At 37.8% G+C, this 24898-nt stretch overlaps 1 protein-coding gene and 1 pseudogene across 1 annotated transcript in view; both read right to left on the reverse strand.

Moving 5' to 3' along the window:
* Window positions 1-1812: 1812 nt before the first annotated feature.
* RAB38 (RAB38, member RAS oncogene family) overlaps window positions 1813-24898 on the reverse strand; it is a 44771-nt gene continuing 21685 nt past the window's right edge. Inside the window, exon 3 of the mRNA XM_039848302.1 lies at window positions 1813-2712. Coding sequence (XP_039704236.1) covers window positions 2560-2712 — 153 coding nt within the window. The 3' untranslated portion in view covers window positions 1813-2559. The remainder of the gene's footprint in view (window positions 2713-24898) is intronic.
* LOC120590575 (uncharacterized) lies at window positions 7502-7620 on the reverse strand (annotated as a pseudogene).

The raw sequence follows: 24898 nt of genomic DNA on the forward strand, positions 1-24898 counted from the left end.
CTATTATTTGGTCTTATATTCTGTCCTCCCTGATCTAGCATCTCAAGACCAAATCCCCAGAATATTCTCAGTCCGACTAGTATGTACTAGCCAGGTCCTGTAGTTCATCTGTTTAATAATCCATTTCATCCAGCAACATAGGTCATACCTTTGTGCTCAGGTCATACTCGGACTTGATCCTAGTTCTTTATCCAGAAGCAACAAGGAGAGATGGAAGCAGAATTCATCAAACCTTATAAAACATCCTACTGAGGTGTGGCTTTTATGAGGCAATTGGCTGTTCTCCCACTGGAAAGGGTAAGGGCCAGAGTTTCAGAAGAATCTCTAGATTCAAGACTCCGAAGAGCATCTACCCAAATATCTCCTCTTGTATTTCAGAGTCTGATTCCTTCCCAGATCCTGACATTAGTGGAAGAGACTTGCTAGCTTTACGAATCTGGCCTCCTTTAAAACTCTGCTTCTCCTAAAATCAAATCTTAGGCGTGACTTTCATCATGGTCTATCCAGAACCAAAGGAAAGAAGGATCATTCTGATTGTTTCTTGTAGATCTTCAACCAAATCCTGTGTTGAATGTTGGCTGACTCAAGTCTGTAATTTTTTCTCTTACAGTATTTCTATGAAAGTTAACTAACTCTACAATTCCATATCTTTCAAACACAAAAGCAACAGAATTTCCTTCTATCTATATTCTATCCCAATCCAACTGATAGGAGTCTTAGGAATATGGTGCTACATCTTGCTAGGGATTAGTCTCACCATACTATGCATCAGCGAGGGGGACCTTGCTATCACCTGGGTGGTTAATGATTCACTTTAAGAAGCTGGTATTGAGGAACTGCTTCCTAAGCCACCTCTGTCCCAACTAACTTAGGCTGGGCTTCGGTTCCCCCATAAGACCCTGAAACAAGGATTTTAGTGAAAGTAGTTTATTTGGGAAGTGAACCCAGGAAGAACCAGTAAAGGAGTGGGGAAGTGAGGAATAACAGAAAGGAAGTCAATAAAAGATGAATCTGATGGAAGGTTTCCCCTGTGGGAACCAGAAGTTTAATCCCTGGGAGGTTCTGAGAGCCTTAATAGTGCAGCCTTAGCACTGTCCTCCCTGAGGAACAGAGAACCTAGGTCATTTACTCTCCAATCCCTCCTGTCATTGGTGGAGGGCTGCTCCTGGGGACATTAACTCCCTGGCACTTGCATCTGCCGGCCTCACAGTAGCCAAATGCTCCAATGACCAGAGAGTGCCCTTGGGGACAGTATCGAACACTTGCATAGAATAGGAAGTTGTATGCTTGGTGCGTATGGAAACAGTGAATTCCAAAATAAGATAGATAGGACACATGAAAACACGTTAGAAAAACATAAATATCCTGTGAGTATATCATGAATATTAATGGAAAATAATGCCATTAAAAACTATTATAAAAAAAAATAGTAGCTACCTGCAGCACATCAGCGCCATAGCCATTGTGTAAGGCAAGATATCACCGTGCATATTTCTGGGGTTTTTTGTTTGTTTGTTTGTTTGTTTTTAGTATGTTGATTGGTCTGGCACCTTTATTGATTAGAATATATGAGGATATATTTCTCTGCTCAACCAACTTTGTATACACTACTTTCTTGGCCTAAATGTCAATATGAACAATACATACAGATGGAATAGAGTCATCTTAGTTTTAATAGTGCCCAGCAGTTCCTTTAAATGCCCATTTTCCATCTCCTGTTTGAAATAAAATTTTAGAAATGGGTCTTGAGAACCTTGGTTACAGAGTCAAAAAAAGTTCACAATACTAAGAAACTTAAAGCACTTACAGAAATAAGGAAGCAGCATCTGTTATTGTTTTATTTTTCACTTGTGAAAACATATATAACATATATTACATGTACAGAAGAGTCCCACAGCTTGAGTCAGAAAAAGCTAAGAAAGAGGCATATACAGGGGGCAGATCTTTTCATACAGCTTTCGGTTAAACCAACATTCAGGGCATGGCAAGTGACAATAAAAAACAACAAGAGCACAGGAACACTGTGCATATGCCTCTGAAGAGCTAAATCAGAGATAACTCTTATGTCTGTTGAGAATGGAGGTCATCTCTGGAGAAAATATTGTATCTACTTAAAAGGCCTATCAGAGCAGCAGAAAATGTATTGAAATCTAGACAAAGATACTAGGGGCAAAGAGAAATCCAGTGCTTAACGTGCCAGCCAGTCTGCTCTTCTCCCCTTTCTCTTTAAGACCTGAGGCCTTGCCTGATTCAAAGAAGCAAATAACAGGGCCCACTCTGGTCCTGCAGAATTGTGGTCAGCTACAACACAGATTTTTTGTAACAGACTAAATATTTTAAAAGCTCGTAAACACTGTGCTGATGCTGGGGGGGAAAAAAAAACAACAAACATAAAAAGAACATTGCTATTTCTCTCTCTTATAGGAATGAAACAGGCATAGATCTTTGGCTTGCCACATGTTATGTCCCCATCACGACATTTACTCAAAATGGTAAAAATTGAGACACAATTCATGAGATGATGCGATTATTTCCATCATATGCCAGCAAAGAAGCCTACTAAGATTTGGCACAGCTGGAGCAGCTGACAACCTTGGGCGATGTGAGATGGGGCTTCACGACATCCGGTTCAATGGACTCCATTAGGTCACACTCGTTTGCAAGTATATGTTTCACCAGGCATCTGGAGGCTTCGTCGATGTTTATATTTTCCTAAGGGGGTAAAAAAGACAAAACAGCTTTTCTTATTCAATATTCTGAAATAATGCTGAAACTGAGACCTATATGTGACAGAATGGCGGTATTTTTGGCAATTCATTTAAATATCTTTTCCTATACCCTATTCATGAGCCCTCTATTCCCCTCACTCTCATTTATTCCTTCAAAGAACTTTATTTTTTAGTCCTCCACAAAGGCAAAAATATTTATTTTGTTTTGTCGCATAGGAGGAATAGTGTTTTGTGGGCTCACTTAGTACGTTGAATGTAAGTTAGAAGGCAATTTTCTTATTTTCACATACTCTTACACTATACCATAATACTGTAGAAGACACTCAAGTCTTCAATCTAACTTAGGCCACATACTACTCTTGTGACCTTGGTATGAAATAGAAATAATAAGATACTTCTTATAGAGGTCATTAGTAGTTTCCCAAGTATTTCTGGTTCTCTGCTTTCAGGTCAAAAGTTCAGGAGTGTACTATCTTGACCTCTTTGAAGTTAGGCGTGTTACTTTCATTGGAGAATGAAATGTGAGGAGAAATGATGTGTCTCACTTTCGTATAGGGGTAATAAGAGCCAGTGCTCAAATCACCATGTTCTTTTGATCCTGCTTGTGCAATCACAGAAGCACAGAGATGGAAATTCTCTTGGTCTAGGTCCATGAATGAGGATCAAGAAGAGCCAAGTGTCCCATGATGGCACATGTAGCATGTAGCATAAGTGAGAATTATGACCTTGTAGTTTTAAGTCACTGAGATTTTGGGGTGTTTATTACTATGACATTGCCAGATGGATATAATCTTTAAAGAAAAAATATAAAATCAGAAATATGAGAATAGTTTCGAGGATGAGATAAACTTTAATTTAGGGAAAGTATGGAGCAAACATTTGAATCTACAATATGTTGTTCAGTTACTATAGGTTAAATTGACCTTAATCTGACAGTCAGAAAACTAAGAAATACGAAATATTTGCTACCAGTGTACTAAACACAAAAACTTGATCTCCAGTAAAGTCAAATTTGACTGTTTTAATCACAATTTGTAGAACTTTTCTGCTGTGTTCCCTCATATTTAATGTAAAGAGATAAGGATTTGTCAAACCGTTTTACTACAAAATCTTTTTTCCAATCTGAAATGTAACTACTTATCCCTAATTTTTCTCTGTGTGCCAAACTGGTTGATATATTTTGAGATTATTGTGTGAAGTCATATTATATGGAAAATATAAGAGGTAGTGATAGTTTTAGAATGGTATCTATGGCTAATGCCTACTGATGTTAGATGTAAATATTCATTAGCATGTTCCCTATCCTTCAAGCCTAACCCTGAGTTCACCTGCTGTGAAAGCGTAAAGTAACTTTTCAAGTTCTAGACAACAGTCTGGTTATTTTCTCCTATTTACAGAACCTTAATACAAATGCTTTTGGGAGTTATTAAATCTAAAACAAGGTGAAGTTCTGGTTGCTTTTGTGTTTGTTTGTGATGCTGTTATTGATTTTTAAATCAGAATTCATGTCTCTGAGCCTCCCTTTCTTCATGTATACAATCATCTTGATGATAATATTTATCTAATAAAAAATTGCTTCTCTTTGCCAGGTATAATGATCATTGGCGCTTTCACAGTGTGAACGTGCTGGGCACTTTGTGTGCATAATCTTATTTAATCCCAGGATTCGTTTTTTGTTCTTATTGATTTTATTGTTATTGTTGGGGTGGGGTGGGAGTGGTCTGTCTATCTTCAGCTCAAGTACCAGCTCATGCCATGGAAGCCAGTCCTCAGAGAATAGCTTACTTCTGACCTTTTTTCTGCTGTGCAGGTTACTATGCCTTCAATTCACTGCTCATGCTTGGCGTACCTTCTGCTACAATTCCTCTTCCTGATGTTGTGCCCAGAGGGAGGTCAACCATGAACTACCTGTGGCCCTCTGACCTCGGTGGAGACACACCCAGCCCAATGCTTTGCTCTTGAGTCCAGCAACTTGCTTATATGAACAAATGGAAGCCAGGTCCAGGTCCTCTGATGTCTCAGATTCAAGGAAAGTGAGGATGAGTAACCTCACTTAGCCTCACAGGCCTTGGCCTCCTGGGCCAGAACACCTCCCTAAATAAGCCCTACATTTGAGTGGTTATGGAGTACCTCCCCAGTCATTACGAAAACAGTACTTTGACTTCCATTTGGATATTCTTGTGTGTTGGGGAGGAGGCAACAAAATCCTACCCCAAATGCCAAACATGGAATATCATCATATTCGTTTGTAGAAAAGAAAACTGAAATTTGCTGAGATTAAGAGACTTCTCCAGGACCATGCAGCAGGTAGGGTAGAGGGCCAGAAGTCACACTCAGGCTTTTTGACATCAAGGCCTGGGTCTTACTAAGCTATATTCCTTTTCAAGATTGTTTTTGAAGATCAGTGCAATAACAAAAGTTTTTGCCAAAGCATTAGGCCCAATGGATGCTAAATAAATCTTAGTTCCTCTCTCCTTTTTTACATTAGAAGAAAAACATGTTGATATGACAGGAAAATCTACTTTTAAGCATTAAAAAGGGCCCTCCTTCACATACAATGTTAGATTTGGCAGCAGTACTTTTTAAACCTCTACTCATATATTAACTTACCAGTTAAATAGGGTTGTCTTTCATTAATATGCAAATTGGTGAAATCTACTAATGAGGTGGGTGAAATGCTAGTGTGGACAAATCAATGAAAATCCATCATCACTATGAGAAAAACAACTAAAACCTAAGCCCAATTAGTGGCAGCCTAGTCAAATCATTTTAGTAAAAGATAAGATGATGCTGGTGAAATTGTGAAGTTTAACACGCTGAGTAAAGGCTCATTGGTGTCAGGACTAGGACATGGAACCATGTTTAGTCCCATTAGAGCCGAGGAGTGACAGTTCCTGCTTCTAGATTGCACATAGGAACAAAATGAAAGTTCATGGTAATTGAGCCATATTCATTCATTCAATTAATATTATTTAGATTCCTACTATGTACTAGACACATAAAGATAAAGACAATAAAATAAGTCCTGTTCTTGACTGAGCTTACACACTGGCAAGGTTTATGTAAACAGCAAGGGAATAATAACGTTGAAAAGGGCATCTTGAGCCAGGTCACTGTAGAGGAATGAATGCTAAATTGGCAGGTAGTCATTGAGTTTATTTTGCAGGTGAAGTGTCAATAAACATAATACAAATCTAACAGTAGCAAAACTATACAGACCTTAGTACTATTTTATCAATTAATCTATCAGTAATTATTTTAAAATACCTATCATGTGTACCATGGTGCTGATTGTGACAGCATGCCTATTTCAGATTAGAATTCCAAGAGGAAGCCAAGAAGAAGAGAAAACATTATTATTTACCACTATGGTTATCACATACAAAGTACAAAAGGGCATGGTATATAGTGTTTGGAGCACAGGCCTCAAGCCAGACTCTTATCTCCGCTCTCCCACTTTCTGGTTGTGTGACCTTGGAAAAATTACCTTAACCACTCCCTGTTTCAGTTTCCTCATTCGTAAAAAGGAAACTAAGAGATCTACTTTATAGGTGATTGTACGTTAATACATGTTAATATTTAGGACATGTGAAATATTGCACAAACACTTAGACAAAGGCATAGAGTATACAATCAATAAATGTTATCTATATATTCCTCTCATTCAATCATCAGAAGAACACAACAATGTGTGCATTCTATTCCTTAATTTTGCAGCTGAAGACACTGAGACTGAGAAGGGGTAAGTGGTTAGCCCCAATACACACAACTCTAAGTGGTAGGGCCCAGTGTGAGCCCAGCAAGAAGAATAAACACTAACACTTACCTACACTTACTACAAAAAGCAAGGTGTATACTGTTTAGAACACAGGCTTTGATCCAGACCCTATCTCAGCTCCCCCAAGAAAATATTTCTCAAATAAGTAAAGGAACAGCATGCGCAGGGCACATGTTTTCAGCATAAACAGGGTAGGAGAATGCAGACAGGGCCACAGGCAAAGCTGACGTGCATTGCTGGTCCTTCTCTACACCACTGAAGTCACAGCCAAGGCAGATTAAGAGAAAGAAGTACAAGCAACACAGAGCAAACTTCTTACTCCCTTTCAGTCCAAAGCCAGCATGGATCATCAAATCCTGCATGATAAAACTACACATTCAGACCTTTGGGATAATTATATTGCAATACAATTGATTGAGCTACTTGGCATCCAAGTAGACACAGCCAAGGCCACATTTTCTAGGTGATTGTGAAGAAACAGAGCTGCTGGCTTAAGTGCAAACTACTACCTGGGAATTTTTATTCACATTTATTCACATTTATTAATAGTAGCAAAACTATACAGACCTTAGTACTATTAAATAAAGGAAATTTATACATTCTATGACTTCTAAGATACATACACTTAGACTGAATCTGACTGTGATTTATTTACATATTTGCAATATGACAAGATGGTCTATTGTGTTGACTGCCTTAGGCTGATGTGTGCTCATCTTTGTGCCTCAGCTCAGAATCTTTACATTTATATCAATAAGCATGTCTGACAAACAGTCTTGAAGCATTTTAGTAAAAACAAATGGTGGTAACTTCCAGAGTTATTACTGAGTGTCTATGCTGGGAATATAGCAGGTGCTTTACTTATAAAATTATTTTTATATTTATTTATTTATTCATTCACTTATTATTTATTTATTTGTGAGGCAACCCTTGGTTGACCTCACAGATTGCAAGGAACTTGTCAGCTTACAATCCCTTATTTTTAATTTTTTTATACCTACAGCACCTGGTCTTCCTAGATGGTCTCCCATCCAAGTACTAACCAGGCCCAATCCTGCTTAGCTTCCGAGATCAGACGGGATTGGGCTTGTTCATTGTGGCATGACCGTAGTTACTTTAGTATGTAATTCTCACAAAAATCTGTTAAAGAGCTAATAGCCATATATTAAAAGTAAGGAAACTTTAACCTTTAACAAAGTTAGATAACTTATCCAGAGCAGAACAAGATCTGGGTCACTCTATCATTCCCACCAAGACTGGCCTAACTACATTTCCTATCCTGCTTCCACACATTACTTTACAGTGTCTCTCTGGATTAAAAGAGATATTAAAATAAATTTTATTTATAAATCAGTAATTCTCAATCCTGGCTGCATATTCAAATCACTTTAGAGAGTTAAAACAATTCTGTTTCCAGAGACCTCCTCCCAATGGATATAATTGGGATGGGGCCCAGCATAGGTATTTTTAAAAAGATTCTCCACTTCTTTAAAATGTGCATTCAGGTTTGAGACACACTTGTATAATTAAAAATGTCTTTAAAGGCTCTCCTTTTTATTGTAATAGTAAACATGCTGGAAATATCACTTAATATAGTGATTTTAAGCTGCAGTGATTCTGATCTTCCTATAAAAGAAGTCATATAAATCTAATTTTCTGAAGTCTTGGGTACTTGTCGGTTTTTTAATTAGCTCTTCAGAACATCTGTCTGGTGGCAAATTATTTAATCTCTGACCCCAGTGCCAGAGAGCAAAATATTCTAGCAGGAAATCTTCACATCTGCCTAGTTAGAAGCTGGCAAAGAATTTGTTCTCCCCTAATCTTTCCAAATACATCAATCTCAAACAAAATACCAAGTGTACCAGAGACTCTGAGGTTAGGGTACTAAATTCCTCAGTCCTGTGAAATTTTAATTAGAGGAGATGGCCTGCTGGATAATAACATCACTGTAAGAAGTCTTACACAGAACAGGGGTTTTAAAATCCTTTCTCTAAGGTTGAGCACTTGTTTATTGAGCACCTAAGTGCCAAACATTTTTGCTAGCTTTCATTTATTTTAGTTCAAATCTAATATGGGGTGTGCACAGCAGACACCTGTATTTTGTCTGCTTAGCACTTCTTTCCTCTCTCATCCCTAATATCACTACTCCCCATTTCCCTTGGATAACTGCTTCCTCCCACTACAATCATGAGCTTTCATTGGGGCTCCACCAAACTGAGCCCCGTCTATGTTTCATTGTTCTCAGAACGTGGCATTTCATTTAGTCTTCGCAATAAAGCTGAGGTGTAAGGCATTGCCCTCATTTTACAGATGAGGAAAGTGAGGTTCAGAGAGGTTAAATGGCATTCGCAAGGTCTCATTGAGGTGTAGAATCTGGCTTCCAACTCCAATCCTTGGAGTTTCTATACTTTTTCTTTTCCTTCTCCTTGCTGACTTTTTAGAGTCCATGGCCAACAATGCGTTAGCGCCCAAAGGTCTGCCTGAACCCAAGGCCCATGGTTTGGAATTTGCCATACTCTCTATGAAAAGAAAGTGTTAAGTGGAAAATGTGGTTCAGACCAACCAAATTCTAAGGATGCCCCACTGTCTGAAAGTTCCCAGACTTTGGTCTGTCTAACAGGCACTGGGAAGGACAGATTGAGCCATATTGTCACTGATTTCAACACAGGACAGAGTCACATTATCGACATGGAGATATGAGGAAAAAAGAGGAAAGTTAGTAAATAAAATCAGCTCCAAAGACTGTGTCCTCAGACAACACTTCCCCCATCCCCACTATAGCCCTACCTCAACCTCTGTCTTTTATGCACAAAATGTCGAAGTCCATTTCAAACCCTGTTTCTGCCAAATCTGAGAAGTGAGACTGGAACATTATTGTCCCAGGAAGGAGAAGGATGTAGTGGGAAGATCATGAGCTTTGGAGTCAAGCTTTAGAACTTGGTTTTGCTACGTACTATGGGGCCAATGGCAAGTCCAAATTCTGAGCCTCCCCTGTTTAATCTGCAAATTGAAGCTAATAATAACTACACTTTATAGGATTCTTGTTAGAACTTTAGAATTAAACGATACACATCGATGAAGCACGTAGACATTATATATAGGTTCTTAGATAAACACAAGCTCCCTTCTGGTGTCTACTTCTCTTCATCATCTCCCTTCAGTGATCACCTCTTATAAGTAGTTGCCTCTGACTCCCTCAGGCTGGGACAAGCACCCCTCTATTCTGGCACCTATCACTGGTCAATATGTAATGGCTTGTTTTGTTTTCTTGTGTCCTCCACTGCATCAGGGGCTCTTGGGGCTTCATTGCTGTATCTTAGTGTTTAGTAAATTGCCTGCAGACAGGAGGCACTCGGAAGATATTAGATAAATGGATGAATGAACAAATTAATGAATAAATGAATGAAAAAATGAATAAGGCCCTCAGAAGAGCAACAGTTAAGGTTTCAACCCGACAATAATTTTAGATATGGGTGATTACTGCAGGGAATGAAAAAAAATATATATTCACAACAAAATTTACTTAACAAGTCAAATTGCTCGTTCTTGTTTTCCAGTTATGATTTCAGGTGAAGTAAAAGAGAGACTGACTACTAAAAGGAAGAACTGAACTACCAAAAAGACTTTTCAGTTGAGCAGACCGACACTGGAATACTAATTTTGCTCTTTTAAAAATAATTTTTTAAACCTTGTTGTTCCAAAAACTGTTCCAGATGACTTCTACTATTTAACAAATAGATGAATTTAAGCAAAATACTCACTTTTCTTGGAACTCATCTATAATATAAAGATAATAGCACCCACCTGACAATATAATGAGGATTAGAAATATTATACTTGGGGCAAAAGTAGCAATTGGGTAACATTATATATTTTTATGACTATATTTTTTATACAATTATTTTAATATCACCTTCTCCTCTTAAGAACTTTTATGAAACTGAATGGTCGATTCTAGCTTAATAATTTCTTTCCAAGGCTCTAGTTTATCTTTTCTTTATATACAACCTTTTTGTCCATCACTTAACTAACTCTTTGGTACAGAGTTTGAAACCCTTGCTTTTCCAGATAGCATAAATGTAACTCTTTCTGCCATTATTGTTAAAATAACACTGCTTGAATGAAAAAGTATGGGAATAAGAACTATGTGTAAAAGCAGATGTGCTGATAAAACTAAACAAATTCATCCTCTAATAGCCTTTTTGTATTTGGAATGTCATGATAGTAGCTAACTATAAGAACTCTGGCCTTAACCCTAGACCTTAAGTCTTCCTCTCCCTACCAAATCCCTTGCTGTCCAACCCCTAAATTCCACAGTCAAATAACAACCTCCCTGAGGCAGCACTTAGCATGTACTATATAATTTTATTCTTCCTGATGTGGAATGACACTATCTTTTTCTTCATTCTACAAACTTGTAATAGCTAAGAAAGAGGTGGTATATCAATTTGAAGTTCCTATTACATAATATTGAAATATCATGTAACTAAATGAAATAATTTATTATTCAGAAAACAATCATTGAGCACTTTTCATGGACTAGCCACTATTCATCAAAGTCTTCACACTCTTTGCTTTAATAGAGTATGGAGTCAGCATATACGTGATAATCGTATTAGTCTAGGCCACTTCCACCCCTGCTTAGAGATAATGATAATGTGCTCCTTTCTCTCAGTCACTGTGACATTCATTCTAGGTCAGGCGCTGTGTAGTCTCCTCTTTGGTCACATGTGTCCATTTTCTTCCCATAGCAATCATCTTACATATTCCTTCCAGACTGTCTACTGACTACTCTAATTAAAGTGTAGTTACAGTCTTACGTCATTCCCAATTCCCACTTCAAAAAAAAATGTGTTGGCTCATATTGCCTACTCAGAATCAGTTTAGACCACTAAACGAAGGGCCAACCAACATGGCCACAACTTTCCTCTCTTGTCTCATCTTTACTGGCTCCCATTATTAGGCTGGTCTCCAACTGAACTAAACCACAGGCCATTCCCTCGATGTGCTTTGCTTGGGTTATTCTTACTGCACTCTATCTGTAGATGCCCTTCTCATACAGAGTAAATATAGCTCTTTTCGAAGTATTCAGCTGCTGGTATCTAACTAATTCACAAGGATTTCATTTCATTCTACTTTGAATTTTTAGATGAAATTCAAGTACTTTTGCCAGTTTCAGAATCTTCTGGCCATCTTGAACTTTTATTATTTGTGTAATGTTGATTTAAGAGGAAGGGCTAGTAGAAGGGCTCAGAACTATCCTAGCTCTGCCAGTTGCTAGCTGTGTAACCTCAAGGAAGTCACTGTAACCTCTCTTCAACCCTCAGTTTCTTGACCTACAATCTGTGATAAAAATAATGCCAATGTCACAAAGTTATTGAGGATGTGTATAAAATGAGATGAAATATGTGCACGAACTCAGCAATAGTGTCAGCACACAACAGGGCCCGTAAAGAAAATATAACACTTGGGAAATAATACAACATTGCATTAATATTATTATGAAGTTATATATAAGAATGTTTGAAGGGACAAACATACTTCTTTGTTAGAGTAAGATATCTCAAAGTTGGTTCTGAAGTTTCATTAGATGGTACAGAGAGAAAAAAAGCATCTTATGGTTAAATAATTTTATGAAACGTTAAGTTAAAAATAATTTTTAAATATTTCTTTTCACAGGATTCCTCAGAGTTCTAAAAGCTCACAGAATGTGGCATATGATTGAACTTCTTGCATTAAATGGAGAAGAGGTTTAGCATTCTGGAAGGGTAGACATTGGGGGAACCAAAGCAACATAGTAGAACTTGGAGCAGTGGGTAAAGGTCCACCACAATGAAATGAATCGAGAAAAGGCTGATTCAAGTTGGAACGGGAGGATTGGAGAAAAGCAAGCAGTTCCCCTTTCCCCCTCTCATCTCCAAGTACAGAATGAGTTTCATAAACTTCTCTGATCACAGAATTCTTATCTCACGCTCCGTCTTGCAGGGCCCATGTTCCTCTTTGCGCAATTTGGCAACTACTGATCAGGAATAGTGGTGTTGTATATGGCCGTGGTTGTGGATGGCAGTATGGAACAGACATTTGTTAACTGATTTTGCATTGTATTTGTGGGTTTTTTTTTAACCTTTACCTAGGTAGTGCTACTCTCAGTTTTGCCTTTCTCCATTTTTCCAAGCCTAGCTCAAAATGAAGTTCATGTGTTTATTTTAAAATGACTTTAACAGAGTAGAGCGAGATAATGCTAATAACAAAGTTGAAAACAATGGGCCTGACTAGTTAGGACAAGGTCCTGGTATGATCTGCTCTGGTGAGCTTCTTTGACCAACACCCCACCTCCAACTGGAATTAGTTTGGGTTGGATTAGCTCTCAGGTACTTCCACAGCAGTCTCCTACAGTAACTCTTATCATGCACGACTGCAAAGACTTATAGAAATTTACCTTCTCACTAGATAGTAAACTTCTCGAGAGCAGAAGTGGCACTTTCATGTACTTGGAGTGTTATCAGCTTCTTACAGAGCCTGTTGTCATGTATGTACTCAAGTAATTTATGAATGAACTGGCCTGTGAAAGAAAAACAAACTAATACCAATTAAAAATCACCAAAAAACATTGTGAACTGCTCCATGTTAAACTCTTTTATACCGAAGTTTTTTTTGTTTGTTTGTTTTTTGTTTTTAATTCAGGGTAGCTTTAGACAGAATTAATAGACATGGGTCCTAGCCCTGATGTTGCTACAAGCTAGCTAGCTTAGTCACTATAAACAGATCAAGTCTTTTCTCTGGCATCAGTCTCATCAGCTGTGAAAGGAGAGAATTTATACTCTGCCTTTTTCCAAACAGGATTGAAGGTGACTCTTGAGACTATCTTCGGTCCTTGACTGATGTAGTTAAACTTGTGGGAGCCCTAAGAATAATGCTCCCTTAATGGGAAAGATTTCTCAAATTGAGAGTTTAAGTATAAGACGTTTATCCGGGCAATCATTTACTAGAGCAAGAGCACTTTATCAATATGATTAGCCATAAGTTTTCGGTTGCAAAAATCAGAAACCTATTGAATTGCTCAGGTCATCTGGAGGGTAGCTCCCAGGAGTGATGGAATGGCTGAAAGATTCAGGCCATCCCAAGAACCTTAGAGAATAAAATTAGACTCTGAAACACCATCAGGTCAGCTTCATTTTCTTTATCTGTTCAGCAGGTTTTTGCATACAAGGAGGGTGAGAGCTGCCAGCAGCCTCTGCGCTTACATCCTCATAGCTTTGCCACCCAAGCAAAAAGGCCTTGGAGAAATCCTGGGAAAGGACTCTGATGAATCTGGTTTTGGTCATGCGCTCATAATGAAGGCTAAAGCAATTCTTAGTCCAGTAGGGGCCCCACTTAGGTCATGTGGACACTACTGGACACTATGACTAGAGAGACGGAGTACGTAGGAGATGGTAACTTCCATTTGGACAACTGGGGGAGCTCAAAGGGAAAGGCTAGGTGTTAGAGCACAAAACTGGCCATGGGGGAATCACTGTAAAATCAGAAAAACCTAAGTTGTATTTACTATATCGCTTTATGGACATTTGCAATCATCTATACTAATGGAGATATATGTATTTACATTTTAGATAGACATAAGCAATTTATGATTTTAAAATAGGAAAAATATTTTTCCATGTAGTTGTGCATTATCAAACAGATACATATCTAGTGGCATCTGATAATTTTAACTTATGCAGAAGTAGTGAATAATTGAGTTTTTTATATTGGACATGAAAAAAGAGGAAAGTAGAATTGAGAAACAAATGATCTGAAGCAAAGCACCTCTTTAGAAGGGTATAAAGCAGTTGCTTAACAAGTTTTTCCTGAAAAAAAAATAAAAGAGGCTTCTTGGAGCTTAAGACTTAACTTCAGCTCTGATTTTTTTGGTTGTTTTTACAGAATTCCACCTAATTAAATAGATTCAAAAGAGTAATAACTTTGGACATTTCTGATTCAAACATAAACTTCAAAAATCTTAAGATGTATTACATGCTTCCTTACATTATAAAATATTTAGGAGACAACTTTTCTTGCCTACCCTGGATACCTTTCACTTTTTTTCTCTCTTCTTCCTTCTGCTGATATTATGCATGTATAGCTGTAGGTCTATAGCCAACAAGCCAGTTCTATGGGTTGACACTTTAAGAATAAATATGGATTTAAAAGGATAGGATGGAGTTCTTTTCAATATATACATATTCCTGATTAGAAGGCAACAGATTAAAATGTTAACAGTGAAATCAATTGGTGGCTTGATTACAGATAATGTTAATCTTCTATTTTATAATTCTGGTTATTTTCTAAGTTATTCATAAGGCATATATACTATGATAATATTTGCATTCAAAGGTATGGAACACAGAAAATAAGCGTGATTAATTTTGAACCATGAATAGTTTAGAAAGTCCTAATATCTTTATATTATCCCTCAAGCCCAGACAACAGGAAGGAAATAACATATCTATAAATATTTCATGAACTGTAAAATAGAAATATATAAGAATGAATGAAAAAATATGGAGTTTTTTCTCACAGATGGAAAATAATTTATAACTTTGAGTCTGGAGAAAAACAAGGACAGGAAGCTCAGATACAGAAATTCTAACTGTACGATCACGAGTAACCCAACAAAGAAGAAAGAGGAAGAGATCTGAGAGAATACAGTTTGACTATGGGGACATAAGATCGGGTTTAAAAATAACACATACAAAAGGCAGAAGGAAAAAAAGCAGGGAAGTGAACTCAGAACAGATTCAAGGGTGGTCCTAACTCATCCAAATAGGGTCAGGAAGCTCAAGCCAAGTACAAGGACATGCCCCCCAAAAATGCTACAAGTAGAAAAAGACCTTATGGGAGTTTATGCAGAACAAAAGTATTATAATAGAGGGGCAGACTAATGCTCGAAAAAATGGTGCAAGGTGAACAGATGACACAGAGAAGAAAGGGCTAGCACAACAAAATAACTTTATTTTTTCTATAATGAAGATTTCAGATCGAGCAATCAGGAGACTCCCTTTTGCATCTTATCTTTACTATAATGGCCCTCATACCATCCTGTGGACAAAGTAGCTATGGCCTAAACACAAAGTAAAATGGGTAAATTTAATTGACTTAAATGATGCCTAAGGGCTACTAATTATTTAATTATATCAAAGAAGAACAATATTTCTAAGGTGGTGGAGCAGACCTCAAACCTCTGACGAGAACTAACCTCATTTTCTATCAGAAGTTTGGATAACATCAAAATACCTATGTCCTCTACTATCTTCCCATTCTGTGGTCTTATTTTACTATCTAAATGTGGGAGTGACCAGGGATCAGTCCTAATCCTCCTATCTGCAGCCTGGACTTTTCTCCTGAACTCCAAAATCACAACCAGCTATCTACTTGACATGTGCTCTTAGTTGTCTTCTAGATTTTAACATAACAGTAGTCCCCCCTTTATCCACAGTTTTGCTTTCCTGGTTTCCATCACCTGCAGTCAACCATGGTCCAAAAACATTACATTAAAAATTCCAGAAATAAACAATTCATGTTTTCATTTGTGCATCGTTCTGACTGGTGTGATGAAATCTAGCAATGTCCCACTCCATCCTGCCCAAGACATGATTCATCTCTTTGTCCAGCTTACCCACAGTATATATGCTACCCACCAGTTAGTCACTTAGTAGCTACCTTGGTTAAGACTGTCCCAGTAATGCAGTGCTTGTGTTCAAGTAACCTTTATAGTAGCCTAATGCTACATCCCAATGCCTACGTCATCACCTCATTTCAACTCATCACACAGGCACTGCATCATCTCACATAATCACAAGAAGGGTGAGCGCAGTACAATAAGATATTTGAAAGAAAAATCACATTCACATAACTTTTATTACATTATATTGTTATACCTGTTCTATTTTATTATCGTTGTTGTTAACTCCTTACTGTGTTTAATTTACAAATTAAACTATCATAGGTATGTAGATATGGGAAAAAACAGTATTTGTAGGGTTCATAAGATCTGCAGTTTCAAGTATCTCATGGAGGTCTTGAAACATATCCCTTGCCGTATACAAAACTGAGTCTTGGATATGTCTCCCCACTGACTCCTTCACATCTCAGTACCCCTATCTCAGAAAATGTCAACTCTATTTTTCACTTGCTCAGGCCAAAAACTGGAGCCATCCTCAAATCCTATCTTTCTCTTATTATCTTCACCCAAATGGTCAGGTAATCTTCTCTGTTATATGTTCAAAAATACATGCAGAGGTTTTACTTTCCACAATTTCTCTTTCTTAGGTACTGCAATGGAGGCCTAGCTGATCTCCTGCTTCCAACCATTCCCAGTAAAATCCAGGCTCAACATAACTGCCAGTATGATTGTTTAAATCAAATGATATCACATCACTGATGAGACCCTATGTCTTCCCATCTCATTCAGGGCAAAGCTACCATTATTACAAGGATCTAAAGATTCAGCCTGACCCAATGACCTCTCTGACATCATTTTTATCATTCTATTTAAGCGCAGCTGCCAGTTCCTGCAACAGTGCCTCTGCCCTTGCTACATCCTTTTCCTAGACCATTTTCCTCCCAGGAATCTATATGGCTTAATGTTGTCCCTCCTTCAAATCTTTAAAAAAAACACCTTCACAGTGAAACTTCCCCTGGCCACCTGTCTACAATTGCTTTACTCTCTTTGAACTGCTCTCTACATCCTATCCATATATGCCACACAAGCTCTAGACTCCTTCCCTGCTTTAATTTTCTCCTTTGCACTTATACTCCACTGACAAACTATGTAGTGCACATATTTCTCTTTTTATTACCTGTCTCATCTACTATAGGGCAAATTCCAAGAAGCAGAGAATTTATCTATTTAGTTCCACTGCTGGTGCTTAAAACAGTGCCCACCACATAGAGGAGAGGTACTCAATGTTTATCTGAAGAATGAATGAATGAATGAATGAATGAGTAAAAGAAATTGTAAAATAAGAAGTTAGACCATAAAATGATTTTGAAGTACTATCCGAATATAATTTTCCTGTGTTTCCACGCAGTGATAGAAGGTATAATGACATGAAAATTTGGGGGTTAAGTATGAGTTTCTATTCCTATGATAACACGAGCCCTCTTTAGAATTTGATATATTGACTTTTCTCCTCATGTTTCCCCTTCTTTACAAAAATTGGAAACACAAAAATTTAAACTTATAACCAGATGAACAAGAAGGTGATAAATCTCTTTCCAAAGGAGCTCTTCCTTTTCAAAGAGACTCATCCAGGGAGGGCGTCCATAATGAGCCCTTTGGACAGCGTTGAAAATTGGGTTTTACACACAATGTTTCAGAAACATATGATACGGGTAATGCTACACATCCCATTGCCTGACACCCTCTCTTTCATTGTGAGAATCCTGGAGAACATAAAAGCTAAATGACTTGCCTTATGGTTCTCAAAGACTGTGCCTGCACCTAAAAATTCAGAGTGACCAAGAGTTATACAAGTTCTCCACATAGAACTTCTTTCTTCTGGGGCAACTTTTGACGGACAAAATTATTCTCAAAAGATGACTCCATTTCATTTAGTTCAAGGAAATATACTTATAACTCTTAATTTTTCTGTCATTGGCTTTTCTACGATATTCCTAGGACGGTCACCTCAATAAATCTCTGGACACATCAGGCTAACCCAGTTTTTGAACAGTGTCCCAACACGTCAGATCAGCGAAGAACGTTGCTGCAGAGCTGCTGCGGCTGCTTCTCACTTAAGTCTAACGAGATATTGATTTTTCCTCCAATCCCCACAGGCTCTCCCAAGGAATCGATATCTCACTAGTCAGTGAAGCAGATGGAGATGAAACAGAAGACCTTCGGAGAGCAGGGCTGTTGCCCACAAATCTAAGGGTGCTTCAAAGATGGCAAACAAGACACATTAAAGAAGGTAAAGGACCACAAAACAGGAGACAAACAAAATACTGAAAAATATGAAGTAATTATAGGGAGGGAAACGTCAAACATGTGTTAGTAACAAAACCCCTCTTGAAACAAGGATGCAACCCTTCTCAGAAGGTTCTGACAATGGTTCTGAAAGAGACGGAGACTTTGCCTATTGTTTGTTTGTTTGTTTATTTTTAAAGGAGAAGCTGAGATATAGAAAGTAACAGGTAGATCCAGAACCAATCAAATCTAAGTTTAAAGCTGATACTGACAAGTTGTTATTTTGGGTAAGTTACTTATATTCTGCTGTCCTTTAGTTTCCACATTGTAAAATGAAGAAAAAATATCCCCAGTTTTAAAAGAAATTGTAATAAATTATAATAATTGCTAAGCTTGAGTCTGAAATAAGGTAGACGATCAACAAAAGGTCAAAGGGCAGGGGCACCTTCCTGTTAAGAAAATAAACAGGAGAAAATGATCAAAGAAATAATATTTCTCAGAACATAAGTTGAAAGAGCTCACTGAAAGGGCCCAGCACAATAAATGAACAAAGGCTCACACAGAGCATAGAATTGTGGAATTTCAGATTATGGGGGGTAAAGAGATGATCGAACATCAAGGAAGCTGCCTTACTCTCAGGTAGAGGTAATAGCTTCTCATTCAAGCACTGCCTCAGCTTTCATAGAGACCACCAGTTTTTATGGAACTTCATGCTGTATTGTAAGTATTCATTTACTTGTATTTCCTTCTAGAAGACTGGGAACTTCTTAATGGGAAGAAAGTATGCCCTTTTCTCATTAGTGTCCCTGCCCTTAGCAAAGTGATAATGTGAATACATAGCAGCTATTTGAGGAATACTTCAGGAATAAATGAATGAATGAGAGAATTAGTGAGCATAGTGACACACAATGCATCTTAACGAGGGTGCATATCAAAATCACCACAAATCTGTTTTCCAAAGATACATTTTATGCCCCTCCATACACCTCTAAGAACAGGACTGAGGCACCTGTAATTTTATCAAGCTCCTCAAGTACTCCTAATGTACAACTCTGTTCAAGAATCATTGTCATTGAATAAAGCTCTGGACCAGATATCCAATCTAGGCCTGGTTTCTCCAATGAAAGTCAGTAAAAAGATTCTCTGGAACTGTTTCATTATTAGTAAAAAAAAAAAAAAAAGACAAATATGATGGCCATTGTATGTGGCTCAAATGAGAGTAGCTGAAACAAATGAGAGGTACAAGTATAACGAGATCAAGAATAAAATTGCTAAATTCTGGTCCTGGAGTATGAAGGAGAAATGAACTAGATAAGATACACAGGCTGATTCTTGCATGATTCTATGTGGCATTACCAAGCAAGGAATTCTGCAGTTCCCAGTCTAGTGCCCAAGGTATTACAGGGGGCTACTTCCCTCACCTTCATTTTTCTTCCTTACATCTCCCTGAATACGGTGTGGCACTACAATCTCTCTGCTGTTCGAAGTGTCTGGATAGCTTTCTGGATGAAAGGAATTACATAATGTTGAGTCCTCCTGGGAAATATATCAGTAAATTAATTTTTCTGCTTCTATACAGTTGTTTTAAGAATGGAAATGCCCCCGCAAAGGACAAGGAAAAGAATAATACAGTAAAAGAACTCATAGAAAGAGTCCTCAAGAAGCAGCGAAACAAAAACTTCTGTTGCATCCAATAAACACTGACCATGGAGGTGATCGCCCTCCATGTGCATGTCATTGTGCTGGCAGATGACCAGGAGGATTTCACAGTGCAGCGCAGGGGCCAGGCCTATGAAGAAAGAAGTTTAGCATAATGTGCTAAGAGATAAGAGAGACTACTTGAGGGTCACTAACAGATGATACTTGAGCTAAGTCATAAAGAATGAGATACAAATAAATGACTGAAGGAAGCAGGGGAAATATCAAGTGTGAACAGAACACGTGATGCAGTTTAATATCTCTGGAGGATAAATGGATGGATGAAGTAGCCAGAGATAGGCCTCGAGAGGCAGAGAAGAGCCTCTCACCTGGGGGTTATCTATCCTCTCACCTGGGGGTTATCTATGATCAGGAACAAGTGGTTTTTGAAGGTTGAGTAACTGTGCATAGGGGTGTATAGCTTAGATGTCTGGGTGGATGTGAAATCTCCAAATTAGCTGATCCGATTTGAAGAAAAGCTTATGAAATCAGTTTCAGACATGCTGGGTTTGAAGCGTTGTATGAGTGATATCCAGATAATGATCTAGAGTGATATGGAAGTCTGAAGTTTAGAAAAGAAGTCATGGCTGGAGATAGAAATCCAAAAGAAGAGCTGACTCCAGAAGCAGAATCTGGTTGTTTTTAATCATCCCTGTAACCAAGAGCAGAAGACATGGTCTAGTAGTAAAGACTAGGGACCATATTCAGTCATGGTCTGCACCCAGCTGCACTCAGGCAATGTTTTCATCCCCAAAGGCACTAGCTGCTTTTCCTATTTTCCATCACTTACACTTTCCCCACATAGCTCACTTCTGCTTCAGATTAAGCTCAAGATAGGACAGAAGCTCAGGAGTATCCTCCCTCCTTGAAATATGAAGAAACAGGTACATGGGTTTTGTCCTTCAAAAATTTTTACAGAAATAATTCTAATGGGGAGCTAAGAGAGAATGACATATGCAACACCTTCCCTCTTGCACACAGAGCTATGGTTATATCCTCTGAGGGTCTATTTGTATTTCCCTACAATATCTTAGTCACAGCTGGATTTCAAATTACTTAATAAATTATAAGCATAGATGTAAAAAATCTCTGGAGAACAAATTAACTAAGGATAAAAATTTTAATGTTATTATTAATTCTTACTGATTCTTAAGAAGATGAGTAACTTGAGTCTCTTTTACTTAGGCTACTCTCAACTTCAAGAAATGATTCTATTTTTTATGTAGGACATTAAGAATCTGTCAGAGCAATGATTAGAATAGTTGTACTAGACGACTGGTCATTATATAAAATGATCATGACTATTAAACATTTCCTTTAAATGATGCCTCCTAATTTTGCTGATTTTCAGTTTCAGATTGGGCCCTTCCTTTTCTGTCCCTAAGTATAACCAGCTCCAATCAGATCAGCTAAAAATACAGGGTTAAACTGCTGTGAACAATTAAGTCAGTGGAGGCACATCCTATAACCATGTCTAAATTCTTTGGAGATGAGTACTAAAACCTAGACTACCTATTTCCCATAGAGAATTTTAAGAATAAGACATTTTAAGAATAAGAACTGGCACCCAATACCATGCTCTGAACTCAGAAAGGGCTTAATACACATTGTTCACAGATAGATCTGGACAGTCATTCAATAAAATTGTGTGGAATCAATGAACACACCATGACTGTCAAGAATTTTTTATGATTTGACATTTGAAAAATTGGAAATAGAGATGGTCTACTACTCAACTTTAAAATAATGGGATTTTTAAAAAAATGATATTCTGTATTCAATCCTTAAAAAAATGAATTAGAATAACTATCTATCCATACCCGACTATAATTATCTATGCATTTTCAGTTTGTATAAATTCATTGTTTCTAAGTGTAAATTTTCTAGAAGCCTATCTAAAAGGAAATGATGTGTGACAGAATTTTTCAAGCAGCTTCCAGAAAACCAGCCACTTCTTAAATAATAATAATAAAAGCTCACTAAACTCAATAAACACAGAAAACTTTCCCTCTACATGAGAATTCTAGGCCAGCATTTCCTAAATGTGTTCCACTCTTTCGTTAAGTATTCTAGTTGGCACAAAACATTTATGAACTGCTGCATGGTGTATTCCCCTTTGGAGGAGATCATTAAAAAGTCATTATGTGTATGGTACACCATCATTTTAGAAACCCACACTGACACAGGACATATCATGACTTTAAAAGATTATATGAAGGAGCAAAAGGTGTATGTTAGAATCAAAGGAATAAAGTCGTACTGGTTAGCTTTAGGAAAGTCACTTAAGTCTCAACTTTAAAAAATCAGTAATAATAGTAATGCCTACTTTATAGGATCATGAGTTTATAAACATATAAATCTTTGCACAAAGCTAACATTCAGCAAACAGCAAGAAATGTAGGCATGTTATTATTGGAGATTCAGAATGCACATAGGATATCAAAGGTCTTGACAAGTCCTGCAACAAGGGAAGCAGTTTAAGTTGGTTTCCTCAAACGTATTTGACCATGTTTATTAATCTGCCTTCTCAGTTGTAAGATTCAGAATCTGTTGATGAAACAGTTGATTCGAGAATGTTGGGCAGCTTGCAGAATTATTCCGTAATCTTGAGAAACAGGCTCAAGTCTAAGCGTCCAGAAATTCAAACCCTATATGGAACAGGCCTCATGAGAACACTGCTGCAGCCATCAAGGAACATGAGCAGATTCTATAACCTGAGAGTCTCTGGGGATCTCTGGGGCTAGCAGATTCTGTTTCTGTGTCAAACACAGGACCCTGTAAACTGTTGTCTATCGAGGATGGAGGCCTGTTTTCAGCCACCACCCTCCCAGAAAAAATAGATTCTTCATTGCACCTTCTTTCTCTAGCTGCTCACTTCTGAATCGGTATGATTGGTGAAATCTGGACTATGTGCCTGTGTCCTAGGTACAAAGGAAGCAAAAAAGAAGAAAGTTTTATGGGTTCTTCCTGGGAAGGTGAGCCTCCCATGGCTAGAAGTTCCCTAAAGATAGCAAATGCATTTAATAGTTGCTGGAAAGCTAAAACACAAGAGACATATCCATTACACTGTGAAACACCTACTCCTCTCCCTAAAAAGCTAATGACTTCCTATACAGAACACTATTGGGTATATTCCTTCTCTCTGTGGGACACACATCATTTTTCTTTTTAGTTTCATAGAAGAGACTGAAACTGAGTGAAGTTAATGTAAGAAAGCTTCTTCCTAGGACGCCCATTGATCTTGGAACATTCTGAGAAGAGGACGGGCCTAAAAAGTCACTTTAAGTGGGACAGACACAGTCAAGGAAATCTGCCAGTAGTAGGGCGTGAGGTGGAGAGAGCAGGAGAAAGGGCACTGCAGTTCTTTCTGTGACTTTGGTTCCTATCACCACTAGTAGATAGTTAATACTTGCTCCATTATTTCTCATCTACACTGATGTTTTCCTGGTGTCCTGTTTCTGAACGTAGCCACACATGAATCATTGCACCATTAGAGCAGGATGGAAAGGGCTGAGAAATAGAAAATAGCTTTGTGTGCATCAGAGCCAAGTATAAATGGTGACACCCAGACCAGCAGATGGGCTATGGGAATAGATAATAGGGATGATGATGGTGATGATGATGATGAAGATGATGATGATGATGACGACAACAACAACGACGATGACAAGTTGACGATCTGTTTCTGTGTGTGTGTATATGTGATCAGACGTAGCACATCCAGGGACCCCATATACATATGTCACTTTTTGCTCACAGCAACCCTAAAAAGTGGGTGGCTATAGTCAGAGAGTGAATCTAAAAGGAACAACTAGTTGAGATTCAAGCAATAGGCACCAAGAATGAGACAGGTAAATGGGTCAGCAGGTAGCAGGGCCCCATCAGCCACACAGATGGGCCCAGAAGACAGGACTCCCAACTTTGGGGATGCACTAACAGGATCAGGCCAAGGCCTTCATTCTAGGGATAAATATACCAAAGCATATTATAAAGACTGGGTTGGGCACAGGAATACACCAAATAGTCATTAGTCAAGCTCAGGTGTGATGTAGACAGTGTGATGTATTGGGACTCCTGATCTGTAGGGTAACCATATAAATTTAAATTACAAACCAGGAATAAGAGTCTTCTTAATAATTATGCCAGGGCAGCAGGCATAAGCCAGGAATGTTCTAGGAAAATGGAACATATGATCATCTCAATTAAATACCACCTGGCTCTAGTGAATCCACAGGTAGAATTCAAGTAAACACAGCTGAGAACAGTAATGAATACAGTGGTTAAAAACCACAGAAAACCTGACTTAGGAGAGACTGTATTTATTTTATTTCCTTTGGTTTTAATATTTAAAGAGATGATATGAAAAACTGGAAATGCCAGCATATATTTAATTTTTTCTATCTTAATTCACAGCCAGAAGCTATCATGATTGTTCCAGTAACAGCAGTAATCATGAAAACTCTCATGGAAAGTTAACCAGAATATTAAAGAACAAGAGAGTATATATGGCTGGGTGGTGGGGTCAGCAGAAAGATAGAGGCTGGTCTCAATGACAAACACCTCCAATACCCTACTCTGATAGTTTCAGCTTCAGAGATGGTCACACTGATGGTGATACCCACAGAATTTCTGCCTTTGGCTCATTCGAAATTTAGAAGACAAAAAAAAAAAAAAAAAAAAAAAAAAAAAAAAAAAAAAAAAAAAAAAAAAAAAAAAAAAAAAAAAAAAAAAAAAAAAAAAAAAAAA

This window comes from Pteropus medius, unplaced genomic scaffold (assembly GCF_902729225.1).
Source record: "Pteropus medius unplaced genomic scaffold, Ma_sr-lr_union100, whole genome shotgun sequence".
NCBI classification, from domain to species: domain Eukaryota; kingdom Metazoa; phylum Chordata; class Mammalia; order Chiroptera; family Pteropodidae; genus Pteropus; species Pteropus medius.